Source organism: Xenia sp. Carnegie-2017, unplaced genomic scaffold (assembly GCF_021976095.1).
Source record: "Xenia sp. Carnegie-2017 unplaced genomic scaffold, XeniaSp_v1 HiC_scaffold_22, whole genome shotgun sequence".
NCBI classification, from domain to species: Eukaryota; Metazoa; Cnidaria; class Anthozoa; order Malacalcyonacea; family Xeniidae; genus Xenia; species Xenia sp. Carnegie-2017.
In genome coordinates this window covers 11984385-12001455 of record NW_025813485.1, presented here as the reverse complement: position 1 = coordinate 12001455, position 17071 = coordinate 11984385, and the positions used below count along the sequence as shown (strand labels likewise).

The window sequence follows — 17071 nt, the reverse complement described above, 5'->3', positions numbered from 1 at the left end:
AACTTTCACTTTTGTCGAAGTTGTTGTTGGCTGATCAGTGATACATAAGTTAGTGTAAAGAGGTTGCTGAGTGTCCGACGCAATGAAAAGACGAGTTTTTGTTATCACTCGACGGCATAAACTGTGGGGCAGCAATAACGAGACTCGAGATGTTAAATGAGAGGGCAAACAATTTACTTGCGTCTCAAGAATTCATGGTGTAACAGTCAGACAAGATGACTACTCTCTGTGTAAAATTTCCCTCAAAGTTATGTGGCCTTTGTCAACTTTAAAGTGGAAAACATTCTGCCATTAAATTTTTCCATTCACTAGAATTGAAATTTTGTGAATTGGAAGAATGAAGTGTGGAAACAAGGCGTACAATATAGCTTTAATATTGATTAGAGGTATTTGGAACTAATCCTTCATCTTTATAAAGAAAATACGTTGGTAAATGTCCCTTTGGTAACAAAAGAAACCGAGGCAACCCTGTTTAACATTTTCACCATAGTGTTAATAAGAAAGAACATTGAGTTCCTTTCCTATCATGTTGGACTTTTCAGTGTCACAGTCAGTGTTTGGTTATGTTTACATTATAAAACACAAAAAATACAAAAGTATCGATAAAAAGTAATGTAGGATCGAGATGCATAGAGCTTAGGTTATGCTAATTATTATGCTAATTATTATGAAAAACAAGAAGGGACCCGTATAAAAGCATGGTTCTTGGGGTCTTTTTGAGATTGAGCACAATTCATGTATAGTGGTGTATTTTTTGTACATGGATGTTTATATTTAGTGGCCAAATTACGAGGTAACGATGATTACGGCTTTAGGCCTCCTTGTCGGTTATGTTAATATCTATACTCTGTCGTTTAGAACCGTACGTTTGACGCATTGCATTGAAATAAAGACTTATCTGTATACCGGTCGTCGTTTTAATAGTAGTTTATGTACGAGTATCTTGCTGGTCACATAAGCCTGGAATTGTTGAAGCTTATAAGTAACAAACACAGAAAGAAAGCAAAAGATAGGTGTTTTCAAGACTATAGTATATAATTATAATTAATAAATTTGAAAATCACTATAACGTTTTTGTGTCAAGGGGGGAGGGGGAATGTGAGATTTCATTTCAGTTCTGTCCGACTGATTTCTTTAAAAGCAAATTGGCAATCACAAAGGACCGAAATCATAAAGTTTTTAATGTATCAATGACGTAAGATGATACCACACACATTACACATGACAAAGCAGAGATAGTAAAAAAAAAATGCTCGAAAGAAAGCAGCAATTGAAAACGAAGACGAGGTAGAGTGCTGGGTGAGTATTTTTTGGTTTTGAACGACGAAACTCAAACCATTAAAAATTTTAAGTTCGTTCGAATACTTTATTATTCAAGTTGATCCATTCCTTTCAGTGCCTCAAAATCACTAAAGATCAATTCCTTATAAATTGTGTTGTGCGTCATGTGCATTGCGTTTGTGCCATACCCGACTGGACGCACCACTGATTGTAAAGGACACACTCTCAATAACGATTCAGAAAGTTAAATCTATTGAATTTAATAACATTCTGTTCACGTTTTGCCTTTAAACGACTCACGTCTGAGATGCGCACTAAGTGGTCTTAATGTGCTCAAGTACGTTATGACTGTCAAGTTGAATGCTTTTGACAAAGGTTTTTGTCATGCAATGTGGAAATGTCATCCAATACGGCGAAAATTTTATTGTTCTTTCACACCCAGGGGAGACGTTGCGCACCATAGATAATATGGCTAAATCAAAACGACGTCAGTTTTTATGATATCTCTTATACCGTGGACTAGGTTTTAGGTTATGTCTAAATAATTAACAACAAAGCCTATAAAAGAACTGCTGAATTCAGACTTTGAACTAAAAGAACAACAGCAAGTGCAATGGCAGAGAGAGGGAGAAATGAAAGATTACAAGATTGAAAAAGGGAAAAATTGATTGGCACTTTCAACATAACACGAAAACTGACGATAACTTAGGCGATGAACCGGTCGAGAGCAAGCCGAAATATTTAGAGATATTTATGAAAAACCAAATGTAGGAGGACTGTATAATGTCAAGTTTTGAAGTGATTTCACTCTCAACGAAACTCCACTTTACACTGCAAACTATTAATGCAGAGTTACAACGACGTCCACCAAAAAATCTATTTGTCAATGGATGTACCGCACCATATTTAAGCATATGAAAGACATGCTGCTTATGCTGAAGTTATCATATCGACCAGATCTTGTAAAACATTGTCATGACTATACAAATGTTTTCAAAGAACAAATGATTCGCTCCACATGGTCAGTATTTAGAGAAGAATATGAATATAATATTTGAACAGCGAGAAACCATGGCCGAGTACAGTTGTAAGGTTACCGTAAACTATGTTATCAAGAAAGAACAAATGCAGTCGTATGTGTACTTAACCATATCTATCCAAATATTCACGGCGCTCCTACGCCAAAATGGTCGACATCTATCCGACAAGTGGCTTTGTAATAAAGTGGAAAATTTACTGTTTCCATCTGCGTCTTTTTTTTAATTGATACATTGTATTGTCAACACGTATTGTACAGCTGCTGAAACAAATCTGTGCAGGTTAACCTTGGTGAAATATTGTACACGTACCAAAATTATGCTGACATACTTTCTTCGACGTCTCACGAGAGAATAGATCCCACGGCTAGAAAGTATATTAATGTATTGCTGTCGTGTGACCAGACTGACACTAAATGATGATATCCTACAACGAAATGCTTTTCGATTTATCTATAGCGTTGTTGTGAAAATTTCAATGGTATAAAAGTCGATGCTACAAATGTATGGATTGTTTTCTTGATTGTCACTTAACGATGTAAATTTTTTTATCATACTTCAAACATCTACCATAAATAGACTAAATTTTCCATATGTTTCCAACGCACTCACTGGTCGAGTGTGTAGAGTGAGGTTTCTCTGGTTGTGATGTGTATGCATCTCGGGTTGATAATAATATACATAATATGTACAAATAGCATTTATATTGGTGGTTTTTCGCGAATGGAATGCGACACTAACACGCACACAATGAAACGAAAACGGGATTTGTTGCAAAAATTTTGCCCTAAAAAAACTAAGTGTTTCGCTCAAATATTTCTATGACTACCCGAAGGAAATCATTTTTTTCATAATCAGGAAACAGAGGGCAAACCGAACGCTCTTTCACATCCCCTCCTACCTCAACCTTGCACTCAATCCTCAATTTACAACACGAACTGACGATGACACCGGGACGAACCAAGAACCTCGTGCATTGGAGGTCAGACACACCCTGTTGAGCCAGTAGCTCAACAACGAATACTATCGGTTTCCTGGCATATTTCCCTGTTTTTTTTAACTTTGAAATAGAATTATACAAGGTGGTTATGAATCTTAGAAGGTGCAATTATAATAGCCATGACTTTACTCTTAGTTATTTACGTACTATTAAACTCTAAAAAAGCTAAAGAGAACAAAACGGTCTTGAACCCCAGAAGGAATGATCACCAATCTGTCATCCGTACCTCTCAGCCAAGCGAGAGAGATATATACTTTACGACAACATATTAAGTGCTTCTACCGAACAACATTTATTGCCTTTCATTACATAAGGCTTTATAACGTGTCTAGAATATGCCTTCGACGGCACCATAATAGAACTCTAAAGGCAAGGGCTTCCTGATCGCACTATAAGCAATAAATGCTTTACCAGGAAGAAAGAAGAGGAATAAAATATGTCTAATGTCATGCATTGACATGTGGTGGATCAGGATCATGATGCGCATGTCCTTAATCAATTTTGTCCATTCAAGATTGTCGTGAAAAGGCTATTTTCATAGATATTTTTCCTTGCCCTATAATTCTATTTCAAAGTTAAAAAAAAACAGGGAAATATGCCAGGAAACCGATAGTATTCGTTGTTGAGCTATTGGCTCAACAGGGTGTGTCTGACCTCCAATGCACGAGGTTCTTGATTCGTCCCGGTGTCATCGTCAGTTCGTGTTGTAAATTGAGGATTGAGTGCAAGGTTGAGGTTAGGAGGGGATGTGAAAGAGCGTTCGGTTTGCCCTCTGTTTCCTGATTATGAAAAAAATGATTTCCTTTGGGTAGTCATAGAAATATTTGAGCGAAACACTTAGTTTTTTTAGGGCAAAATTTTTGCAACAAATCCCGTTTACGTTTCATTGTGTGCGTGTTAGTGTCGCATTCCATTCGCGAAAAACCACCAATATAAATGCTATTTGTACATATTATGTATATTATTATTTTTGCTTACTTTGTCAATTGCACTTTCTTAACATTCACGGCTCTCGTTAATGGCTAGTCATATACACAACACACAAGGCCCAACTACAACCGACTGACCCTCGAAGAATTCGAACGCCACATCACAACCAGAGAAACCTCACTCTACACACTCGACCAGTGAGTGCGTTGGAAACATATGGAAAATTTAGTCTATTTATGGTAGATGTTTGAAGTATGATAAAAAAAATTTACATCGTCAAGTGACAATCAAGAAAACAAACCAAACATTAGTAGCACCAACTTTCAAGCCAATGACATTTTCACAACAACACTAGAGATTTATCGAAAAGCATTTCGTTGTAGGATATCATCATTTAGTGTTAGTCTGGTCACACGACAGCAATACATTAATAAAGTTTCTAGCCATGGGATCTATTCTCTCGTGGACGTCGAAAAAAGTATGTTTGCATAATTTTGCTATGTGTCCAATATTTCACCGAGGTTAACCTGCACAGATTTGTTTCAGCAGCTCAACAATTCTTGACTTGCAACCGTTCTCTTGAGATTTACAAAACAATGTCACCCACACACGTCGGCTGGTGCCAACAATAGCCCTGTAAAATTTCTCTTGCATCACACCACCAACATGGCTGAATTGCAAGTCAAGAATACGTGTTGACAATACAATGTATCACTCAAATAAAGAAACAGTAAATTTTCCACTTTATTACAAAGCCACTTGTCGGATAGTTGTTAACCATTTTGGCGTAGGAATGGCGTGAATATTTGGATAAATATGGTAAAGTACACACACGACTGCATTTGTTCTTTTTTGACAACATATTTTACGGTAGCCTTTATCCCCTGTTCTCGGCTGTGGCTTCTCACTGTTCAAATATTATATTCATATTCTTCTCTAAATACTGAGTGACATGTGATAACTTCAACATAAACAGCTCGCCTTTCATATGCTTAAATATGGTGCGGTACATCCATTGACGAATAGATTTTTGGTGGACGTGGTAACTCTGCATTAATAGTTTGCAGTGTAAAATGGAGTTTCGTTGAGAGTCAAATCACTTCAAACTTGACATTATACAGTCCTTCTACATGTGGTCTTTCACAAATATCTGTAAATATTTCGGCTTGCTCTCGACCGGCTCGTCGCCCAAGTTATCGCCAGTTTTCGAGTGATGTTGAAAGCGCCAATCAATTTTTTCCTTTCTCCTTGTGTACATCCGTTTCTCACTCTCTCTGCCACTGATTTTGCTGTTCTTCTTATCATTCACAAATCTGAATTCAACACCATTTTTATAGGCTTTGTTGTTAATTATTTACTCATAAAAGGTTATGTTGGTTCACGCGTGTACTGATCATAAGCTTGAACGATAAGCCATTTATTTCTTTGGCCCTAGAGGTTTACAAAGACAAAGAAACTTTTATTTACATCTTCTTTTGTTCTTCGTTTACATATCATGCTTTAAGAGTGGGCCACACTATCGTTGAAATGCAACAAATTTCGTGTTAAGCAGATCGTCCACGAAAATACATGACAATATCGCGGAATGACGATGAGCAAAAACACCGAAATCGTAAACGAGTGACGAGTGATCAGCTGTGATTGGACATGAAGCAACACATGACTTGAGTTGTATGCTTAAATAAGTGTCCCTCTTGGTCAAGCGAGGTGCAATTAAACACAGTATTTCATTAAATTGCTGATCCGTCATTCCTAAATATTTACAAGGTTCATAGGCGTACGGGGGGGGTGGGCTGGGGGGGCTGCAGCCCCCCCCCAATTTCTCGAGAATTTGTGTATTCGGGCAAGCATTTACATGATATTCTGGCAAGATACTTACTACAGTTTTTAAATTTTCAATATTAATCTACATCATTTCTAGATCATAAACTGCTTCGGTTCTTGAGCGTGAACGGTCTTTTAATGGATGGTTTTTAAATTGTTTAAATTACTTAAATTTCAGGAGGTAAAATAAAAATCGCGTAAAGTGATTGGGTGCAAAATTTTTCTTGAGACATAATAGGAGAATTTTACATCCGCCCCATTATAATATAAACAAATTACGTCACGAGAAATCGGTCTATTTACTAGCGATATTGCGACGAATATATTCGGTGTTTACAACTTTTAAACGAACACGAACGCCGATATTTTCAATCAGAGCAAAGCTTTTGGTATTAAATTTATCCACATAACGTTCTCCATTTATAAAAAAGGGCTGAGGTCAGTAAAAGTCTTGAAATGTCTTGAAATTGCGAAAAATCGTCTCCCCACACGCTATCCGTTATACATTAATATATAGATTAACAATCGCTGCGATCCCCAAAAGTGATTTTAATTTTGCATGAAAATTAGGCTTCGTATGGAGAGGCACTGTCCATTCCATTGATTAGATTAGTGCCATTCACTCTATGATTGTTGTTCAAGGAAACTATTATCCACAAGGGGAAAACATTTAGTAGCCAAGCTCTAATAAAGCGTACATATGGCGTCTCGTAAACGACCGTATCGACATCGCGTTTGGTGCGAGGAATGCAGCAAGGAAATTGACAGTGATTATAAGGAGGTCCACTTTCGACGAGTTCACAATAATGAAAAGTTAAGTGTCATCGAGTGATGGATTCATCGGATTTATCGCAGTCAAAGATCAGTGGTTTCTTTGTAAAAAGTAACATGACAACCAAGGATGATAACCTAACCTTACAGGAAACAGAATCGAGTGCTAGTAAAGATTTAGCAGCCACTGGGTCTTTTGAGGAAAATCTACCTGAGATTAATTTGAAGGAGCCCATAAGCGAAGACCAAACGGAACCAATGAGAACGTTTATTGATGTTGATGAATTAAATCCACTGACGCAGTTCAGAGAAAATAAAGAATTGAATACGGTCACGGATAATGAAAATCTTACTTCCAGTGACGCACTGTTCATCGAAGAATTTAACTTAAATCAAAATATACAACGCGTTGCAACACCAGAATCAACGACGACGTCTAACACTCTAGACACAACAGCAATACAAGATTTAGATTCAACAGCATCTGTTCTAAATGAACAGACTAGAAAGGTTTCCCTTAACAGTATGAATGAAGAAGAGATTTCCACCTTGCACGCCCCAAAACAGCCTATATTAGGTGAATATCCTGCACGAAAATTCGGCAGTGAAACATTTGTGCGACGATTTCAGCCTGAATGGTACAAGAAATATCCATGGATTAGTTACGAAGTGGATAAAGATGCATGCGTTTGTTTTGCCTGTAAAGAATTTGGGAAGAATACTTCATTTGTGCTTACAAATTGGAAGAAGTCGTCAAAGCTGGCAAAACATGGCAAGAGTGAGAACCACGTCAGATCCATGACAAGATGGCTCCAGTTTAAAGCAATGGAAAGAAAGAAAACCTCCGTACTACAACAGCTGAATAGTGCACACCAGGACCAGGTTGCTATTAACAGACAATACTTAAAAGTAATCATACAATCTTTGATGTACACTGCACAACAAAATGTTGCAATTAGAGGTCATGAAGAGATTCGGGGTGATATATGGGAGATATCTGATATAAATAGAGGAAACTTTCTCGAGTTACTTTGCATAAGATGCAACGATTTCCTTGGCTGAAATCTAAACTTCAAAGCCAGCTGCAGACACATGCTCAGTGGACATCCCCTGCTATTCAAAATGAACTACTGGAAATAGTAGCAAGTGTCATGCTTGAGAGGATAGCAGAAGAAGCAAGAAGTAGCGACTACTACGGAATAGTTGTCGATGAAACGGCAGACATCAGTCGAACAGAGCAATTATCTCTTTTCCTCAGATATGTTTTCAATGGCGAAACCAAAGAGACATTCACTGGTTTCTATTCAACCAAATCTACGGAAGGAGAAGTATTGTATGAGCTGTTAAAGACAGCCATTGGCAGGCTAGAGTTGACATTGGAAAACATTGTCGCAGAATGCTTTGATGGCGCTGCAAATATGAGTGGCCCTCGCAAAGGACTTGCTGCACGCATGAAGGAGTGCTCACCTCTTAGCATCTATGTTCACTGCCATGGGCATCGGCTTAACTTGGCGCTACAAGATACGATGACTACAATTGAGCCACTTCAGAAAGCTTTAGGTGTGATCCAGAGTCTCCATAATTTCTTGGAAGGAAGTCCCAAACGCCACTCCATCTTCAATGACATCAAGGTCGAAGATGAGGACGAAGATATTACACTGACTATTAAATCGCAGAGTGCTACTAGATGGTCTTGTCGTTGGGCAGCTGTAAAAGCAGTAGTAAACCAATTACCTAAGATCATCGAGGTTCTCCTTACACTCTCAAAAGATCGCGATCCGAAGACCTACAATGACAGCAATTCGCTACTTAACTCGATTTGCGACTTTCGGTTCGTTTTTGGTTTGATGGTATTAAAGGTTATTTTATCTAACACCGATGGTTTGAGCAGGTACCTACAAGGAAAGCAAATGGATGTCGCCACAGCAAAGAAGAGTGTTGATGGCGTGATTAAGACATTAATTGGATGTCGTTCCCTCGAAAATTTCGAACTGTTATGGTCACGGGCTGAAATCATAGCACACAAAATTAAGGAGCAAATTGAAGGTACAGAATTCAATTTCAAAGATGCAAAAGTACCAAGATTCCAACAGCCGTCACGGCGGCTCCAAGCTCTCGTCGGTGAAATGGCTGAAGTAAATGCAGAAGTGGAAAATCGAACAGAAAAAGATTACTATCGTATCACATGCTACTACCTAAGCATTGACAAGATTGTGGCGGAGATGAAATCAAGATTTGAAGGTAGTGATCAAGAGGTCCTATTGGCACTTGCAGATATTGTGTTCAACAGGTCTCCAACCACGGCGAATGTTGAGTTGGTATCACACTTCTATGGTATCGACAGTGAGCTTCTTAGTAGCGAGAAAAATGTCTTTGAGAATATTGACGTTGATTTCCCTTGTGCTGAGAGAGAAAACGCTGCCAAAATTGTTAAGAGAATGTTCGAAAATGGTGTTCATGAAGTCCTGCCTGTGGCTTACAAAGTATTTTCGATTCTGGCCGCGATCCCGGCAACATCCTGCTCAGCAGAAAGATCTTTTAGCGCTCTTCGTCGCTTAAAAAACCTATCTTCGAAGTACAATTGGTCAAAAACGGTTAAACAGCATTGCCCTAATCAATGTGGAAAGAGCCTATGCAAATAGTACTTTAAAGAACGACATGGAAAAGATAATTAACATTTTTGGACAGCGACGTAATCGTAAATCTTATTTCTTTTAGTCTTAGATCGTCGCACATTTAACTAACTAAATTTCTTCTGCGTCTAGTGTTATATATGACAAAATTTCAAATATCAAATAAAATGTAGTTACTTTCGTAGCATCCTCTTAGCAAATTGTAATGATTTTAGCTTATTAATTGAGATGGCCAGAGACAACATAAGAATATCTATGACGTCATACGTCATATGACGTCATATAATTCGGGCAAATTTAGTCCAGCTCCCCCTAAAAATATGTGCCCGTACGCCTATGACAAGGTTTCTCATAGTCTTGACGAAGTTCCTGCAACAGACCTCTCGTCTTCTATTTAATGGATGGGATGCACCCAAAACTTTCTTTTGGATATACGTAGTCGTATAATTTCTTCATACGTTGATATTCCTCCATGCTTTTTTTGACAAAATTGTCACAGTGTGGCACCATGTGCTCGTCACGATAGATTGTTAACGAGCAACTCCTCACGAAATTTTTGTCAAAGCGTATTTCACATGCTTCATTCATTGCTATTGTTTCATTTATTGTTATAGCTTGTGCTTAATTCACTCGTGTGAACCAGGCTTAACACATAAGACATGAGACATGAGACTTTATGTCTACCTTTATGTCTACCTTTATATCTACCTATGTGTTTACCTTTTTGTTTAACTTTTTGACGAGTTTTTGTCTAACTTTATGTTTACCTTTTTGTCTACCTTTATGTCTATCTTTATGTGTACCTTTATGCTTACCTTTATATATCTACTTTTATGTGTACCTTTATGTCTACCTTCGTTAATTGTCGGTTTTTGTGGGTCGTTGACGGTAATTATACGACCAACGACGACACCTTTATCGCAGAATATTGAAATTTAATGAAGACGACATGAACGATATTACAAAGAGACGACGTGAATGTTTATTTAAAAAAAACATGACGTTATATCAAAAAGACGACATGAACGATATTTCAAAAAGAGAACATGAACGACATATCAAAAACACGACATGAATGAGATTTCAAAAATGACATGAACGACATTTCAAAAAAGTGACATTAGCGACATTTCAAAAAGGTATAATAATTTTATCTTCACCATTTAGAAAGAAAATTAGTGCGTTTTTATGTTTACAAAAAAATCATGCGATGTTTATTATACTACCAAAAGTGAACGTCATCTCTAGATTGAGAGATGAGACTTAAAACAGGTCTCAATTTGGAGGTGACGTTTACTTTTGGCGGTATTATAAACATCGCATGATTCTGAAGCTCCAATTTAGCAGCAGACGTTGACACGTGATGAGTAGTCTGCCGAAATCCATACTGTCTTTTATGCTTTAAGAAAAAGTTCTTTTAGAATTGTTGGCTTAGTGTTCTGGGCTAAACAGTTCTTTTAAAAACTATTTTGTTAGTATTTGACCATTCACCATGGTATTTGCTCTTTTTAAGACAATTTTTACAATTACAACTATATGTGAACCAGACTTAAAAGATATGGTAGACTTCTCATTCATCACATCAAATACGATCTGTTGATTTTAACGCGTCCTTAGTTTAAAACAAGACAAATGAAATATATACTTTGGATCTTTTTGTGTATTCATTATTATAGATTATTAATATCACTGGAGTGTTTGCAGACAAACCAGAAGGAAAATGTAGGGTCGTCTCGTATTTTTCATGCAGATCACACGTAACTAACTCAACTAATTTGAATCATGGTAACAACACGTGATAAAACACGAACCAACATGCTCTAGTATTTCACTGAAAATTTTAAACAGTATATTCTAAGTTGTCTGTGGTTATTATTTGCTTTTGAAGTTTCTGATAACGATATATTTGCTATAGGTTACTGCTTCCACAATGAAAAGTGTTTTCCATGCGATTCTTCTCGCTCAAGTCCTTCTTGTTCATTCCACAAATCCGGAGGTTTCTTGTGAAGCAACGAAGAAGAAAGTTACCCTAATGAGCAGAGATAATGTATTTTTCACGAAGACGCAACCGCTTGTGATTGGCCACCGTGGAAACCCAAAGATATTTCAAGAGAACACGCTCGAAGGCTACAAAAGCTTACTTGACTTGAATGTTGACGGATTTGAGACGGATATTTTCTTAACGAAGGATAATAACTTGGTTCTGTTTCACGATGTGAAAACCGAAGTGAGTTACTCCCATTGTTTGCTCTTTGCTGTTAATGAAAGATTAGATTGCGTATTTTGCTAGTTGTAGCGAAGACCACGGAGATGTATGAAAAATGAGCGCTAGGCAATTTGTTTATTATTTAGAAGTTGACCGGAGTGAACCATAACATCATGGAAATGAATTATGACGAAATCGAGAAACTTAGTATTAAGAAGGAACTTAGATATGGTATGCAAACGTATTAATTTCCCACATATAAATCTGTTAGCTATTGGTCTGTATAATTTTACAATAGTCAAGGACAATTAATTTATTTTACAACTCCGCAAGAGCTGTAGAGAGGCGTCAATATATCTATAGCTTCCTTGTTGATGAAAATGTCATAGTATAACGTCAATTAAAAATTTTGCACCGCTCTCTTAATGAAATTCTACATCGCTCTTATTATTGGGACGAATGTTTTTATAAACATAAAAGTGACCTTTTGGCTTAGGCGATCAAGTCTACACTTTCTCGAAAGTTGAAAAGATTCCGCTGCTGAAAGAGTTGCTGAAGATGATGAAGGATTCGGGTTTGTTAATGATTTTAGAAATGAAACCGTCAATGCCACCATACAATTTAACACACAGCAAAAGGACTGGTATCAAGGTAGCAAAAATGGTTCAGGAAATGGGAATAGAGAAACAGGTTGTCCTTAGCTCATTTGATCCATTTAAAATATATCACGCACGCAAGCAACTGCCCAGCTTGAACACTTGCTTTCTACATCGAAAAGACTATTGGGATGATGTAATGTTCGCGTCGTTAATGAAAGCAGATTTGGAAGAGCTAGAAGGTTTCAAAGATTGTGCTAAAAATGTTCCCCCCCTTGAATTGGGTAAATTTACACTGGAGAATCCTACTTTAGCCAAAGCTATTGGTGCATCAAGTCTTGATATGAGCTACGAGATGTATAATAATCCTAGATACTCCAACAAGACCTACGACATGTTCAAGAACAACTATGGAACCCAGTTTAGTTACGGTGCGTGGACCATTTATAAGATGAGTCTTAATGAAGTTCAACTTGAAGAATCTGAAGAACATGTAAAAAGTTTAATCACAAACAACGCCGGGCGATTGTACACAGATGATATTCCAAGGTTGCTAAACAAACTAGGGCGTCCCGTGCACAGAAACTCTGCGCAACCAACTAAACTATTTCAAACGCAACATTACGTCGTTCTTGCTTTGTGTTTGTATTTATTTTTATGAAATCGTTAAGCTGGCACATTATTTTTCATTGACATCATTCCACCTTGGTACCAGATCTCTAGAAAATTTTGTAAAAATTGTGGTTTTACTAGCAATGATAATATTTCATCGTGTAACATGGGTAGAATCGTTCAAGTTTGGGAAGAAACAAAAAAGGAAGAATCGCTTTTCATCAATGTAATTTAATGCACAAACAGGTTTTGACAGGAAATTATACCTTATTCCGAATAACTGCATTGATATTTTTAAGGGACAACCCCGAAATGTTCGTTATAGTTCTAAAGCGAATGGCTTGAGCTCGGGAGGTGCGTTACACGTTTGTTTTTCCACATCGTTCAGGTTAGTGCAGTCAGGCAGACGCTTCGATATCCTTGACTCTGAAAATCATTACCGCCAAGGATGTGTAAATCTCATTCAATTCCAACACCAATGTTCCTTCTCATGAATACACTTACAATTCAAAATATAAAATAATTCTTAAGTACATAGAACGACAGTTTGACCTCGCTCAAAACAGTAGAAAGGAGATCTGCTTTCCTCATTCTCTAACAAAATATCTGTGAGCTTACCAGAAAATCTTTAAGAGCTGTAGGTCACTCAAAAAAACTTTAAGTCGCCGTTCAACCACACCACAAACTCAGCTCTCTCTTCTGATGACGGTGTGTATAGCGTCATCCATTTGCAGTATACTGGCGCTGCATTTGTTTGCAAAACATAAAGAAGCATTTGAGAATATGAAAATTCCTTAATGTCCTTCTATAGAAAGTGCTGTTCATTCAAATTTGTTTGAGACTAATTTGAAACAGACAGAGCGTGGTAAACAAAGGAAGTAAATGCATTTATTTGAAAATGATTTCTTATCTAAAGGCAATGTAAAGGCATAAAAGGTACTAGCTATACTATAAAGGTTGTGCTTCATTAATTGAACATTATTGTTTAATCAACAGTGTTCATTGATTAACTGACTTTTAGGCTCAAAAACCTCATCACGTATGAGATGTGCATTAATCGAAGCAATGTGTCATCATCGTCATAGTTTTCATAACACAAAACGTTGGATGAAATTTTATGATACTGACGCATATATTTCATATTCCTTTAGAATTTATATTGAATGCCAAAACTGTATATTCCTAGAGCCAGTTTCAAGCAGTTTTCTGCCAAAAATGTACGACATTATTTATAGGTGTATAGCTATGTGACTACAAATGAAATATAGGTATGGTTGTCCTATCGACCATAAGACTAAGAAATGAAGGGATGTTGGATAATATATCAAAGATTTTGAATTGAATGTTTTGCATTCTTATAGCTGAATGATTTCAAGTCACAACTGAGCCTACTTATAACAAATGTAATGGCAAAAATCATACTTGAAAGTTAAATTATGTGGAACGAGTCGGGTCTGGTTCTTCAATAATTTCTTGCATAAAAAAACATTTCACACATTGGAAATTCATATTTTCCACGGCTCAACTTTAAAACTGCAAAACATTTGTCCATGGGTCATGAATAAACACGAATTGGTCAAAAACAGTTTTCCAAAGTAAGAAAATTTTGAATACTTAAATATTAATCTCCTCCTCGTGTGAATCAAAAAAGTACATCTTGTTTCAAATGTGATCCGTGCGATACAGATCATTCATACCGAAAATTGCACCTACGTTTTACAGTATTAAGAAATGCACGAGTACATCACCATGCATGTGAAATTTGAATGGCCAATGCATGCAATGCTTTCGTGTTGCGAATAAACGGTTTTATTTCAGGAGCTCAAGAGAAGACGTTAAGTCTATATAGTTACCATATTCATAATCTTCTCGTTTAGAAAACCAATTTTAACGTGGAAACGCGATGATCAATCCGATGTTATTAATTTTACGATGGTTTGACAAAGACATATTTCACAGTTTGACGTGCTGTGGGAATTTGTATTCCATTGTATGAAATGTTTTTGTGCGTGATGTGCTGTCTATGATTCAGCACGCAATCGGACTCAATTATAATCAACAACGAGCAAAAAATCAACAACAAAAGACAGAATACAGCCCTGACAACTAGAAACATCATGAAGAGGACAAATGACTTGAATCCTAATCGAAACAGCCCTAAACGCGTCATGGCATTTCAAGAATTGCAATTCAGCGACATTCTGGGTGAGAAATTTGTCAGAATAATTTCATATTATTATATAGGCAATCATGATTTCCCTTTAATATCTCACAATGCCAAAGCAACATTGTCACAAACACACTCATGATGAGTCACTGAATAACATTGAAATGAAATTTTTGTTCACGTATAATAGATTTTAATTCGCAAACTAGAAGTAATCTGTTCGCTTGTAAACAATATAGCACCGTTGGGTTTCAGTGTCAAAATTAAACAGCTAAACAGGATTTTACAAGCAGAAGTTTCATCAAGCTTAGAGAACTAACGAGGCGAACTTCATTTTAAAGTTTTGAATGATAAAGTTTGTATATGAGTAATTTTACAATTCAATTTAAGGTACGTCAAGAGTTGATGAACCCCAACAGGCAGTTGTGGAAAACCAACTGAGCGAAACAGCTCTGGCTGAAGAAAACAGCAGTATTTTAGATCGAAATAGGGCACTTCTACAGTATATCGCAACAATTTCTAACTCTAACAATGCAAAGGATGAATTCAACTACGAATTCATACGTTCCCTTGTTGAAGGAGGAGCGAACATCAACATTGCAGACGTGAATGGACAGACAATTTTCCATGAGGTTGCTCGCTCCTGGAATACAGACATTGCTGAGTTCCTCATCGATTTGGGTAAGATCGTGTGATTTATACAAAAAAAAAGATGACGGGTTTTTCTCTTTCAACTCTATATCTCACATAGCCAGCAAGAAAAAATAGCATTGTTATAAAATTTCTGCTATCGACCAAAATTATCAAGACATTACTGAAAATTTAAGTCGTGCATAATAACCATGCAATTAATGCTATCGTGTTTGTTTTACCGTTTCGTAAGGCTTTAAAACATTCAGCAATATGAGCTATCCTCCACAGGTCGATCCAATGTTTTTTTAACTTAAACAACGCTCCGCATTTTCCAACTGAGCTTCAAGCTTCAAACGCATAACGTCACAAAACGCATAAGCTGACAGTCAATAAGATTTTTCATTTGGCAAATCAACCATCATCTATTATGAACTTTACGCACAGGTTTGTTTAGTTGATGTATTCATAAGTAAACCTTACCAATCAATCAGTGTTCCGTAAAATACAAATATTTTGTACTTAAGTAAAGGTAAAAAGTAACTCTTCGATTTACAGTTAAATGGAAGTTAAACTATCGCATGAAAATTTTACTCGAGTAAAAGGTAAAAGTATTGCTTGAAAACTTTTATCTAAGTATACGTAAAAACATGATCTATAAACTTACGTAAGTAAAGGAAAAATTTTTGCTTAAGAACTGTAAAAGCACTGCCAAAACAAAAAAAAACACAGGTCGAATTTCAAAAAAAAACCAGCACTCTTTTTTGTCATCGAATATCCAAAATTCTCGTAAATCAATAATAATAGTAGATAGGTGGAAATGTGGTATTATAAAGCCCTTAATGACCGAACGGGAGGTCTTTACGGAGAAATAACGGACCAAGGTGTTTTTGTACAGACCGAGCCCGTAGGGCGAGGTTTGTACAAAAAGACAGAGATCCGATATTTCTCAGTAAAGATCGAGAGAGCGAGGTTATTAAAAGGATTATTATATGGCATTATTTGACCTGAAATGAAGCTTGTTTTCTTTCTCGTCCTTGCTGTTCTTTACTGGTTGGCTTTCACTTTTCTAGTTTTCGTCCATAAAAAATAAATCGTTTCAAATTGTATCGTCTGGATAGTTAAACTGTTTCCAAGTATTTTTCCTTCGAATCACATTCGTAAATGGTTTTTTGTTTCGTTTATTTTGCGTTTTGCTATTTGTATTACGAAGTTTGTTTACATTTGACTGTAAAATTACGCGTTTTGGACCGTGGTCGATTACGGGAAAATAATGGACCGGCAAAGTGACGCTTGGCATATAATAACACAATATAATATGGTTGATTTACGAAAACATATGCAATATGGGTAGTCAAAAATTCATTCTGGACTTAATATAGCT

At 36.7% G+C, this 17071-nt stretch overlaps 2 protein-coding genes and 1 long non-coding RNA gene across 5 annotated transcripts in view; all 3 read left to right on the top strand.

Annotated features, from left to right (window-relative positions):
- Positions 1-302: 302 nt before the first annotated feature.
- Positions 303-903, top strand: LOC124447537. The gene is made up of 2 exons (XR_006948746.1): positions 303-386; positions 859-903. It is a non-coding gene; the product is annotated as an uncharacterized LOC124447537 (long non-coding RNA).
- Positions 904-11305: 10402 nt separating this feature from the next.
- On the top strand, positions 11306-13170 carry LOC124447534. The gene is made up of 3 exons (XM_046998497.1): positions 11306-11703; positions 11829-11913; positions 12179-13170. The coding sequence occupies exons 1-3, from the start codon at positions 11407-11409 to the stop codon at positions 12937-12939; spliced, it is 1143 nt and encodes a 380-aa protein (XP_046854453.1). The 5' UTR covers positions 11306-11406; the 3' UTR covers positions 12940-13170.
- Positions 13171-13738: 568 nt separating this feature from the next.
- The window catches only part of LOC124447532 (transient receptor potential cation channel subfamily A member 1-like), a 10240-nt gene continuing 6907 nt past the window's right edge, over positions 13739-17071 (top strand). The window contains exons 1-3 of one of the 3 annotated variants that reach the window (XM_046998493.1): positions 13739-13826; positions 14768-15095; positions 15448-15738. In XM_046998493.1, coding sequence (XP_046854449.1) covers positions 15008-15095; positions 15448-15738 — 379 coding nt within the window. In that variant the 5' untranslated portion in view covers positions 13739-13826; positions 14768-15007. Of the gene's footprint in view, positions 13827-14404; positions 14486-14582; positions 15096-15447; positions 15739-17071 lie in introns of those variants that run through there. The other 2 variants (XM_046998494.1, XM_046998495.1) reach the window with 2 other exon arrangements.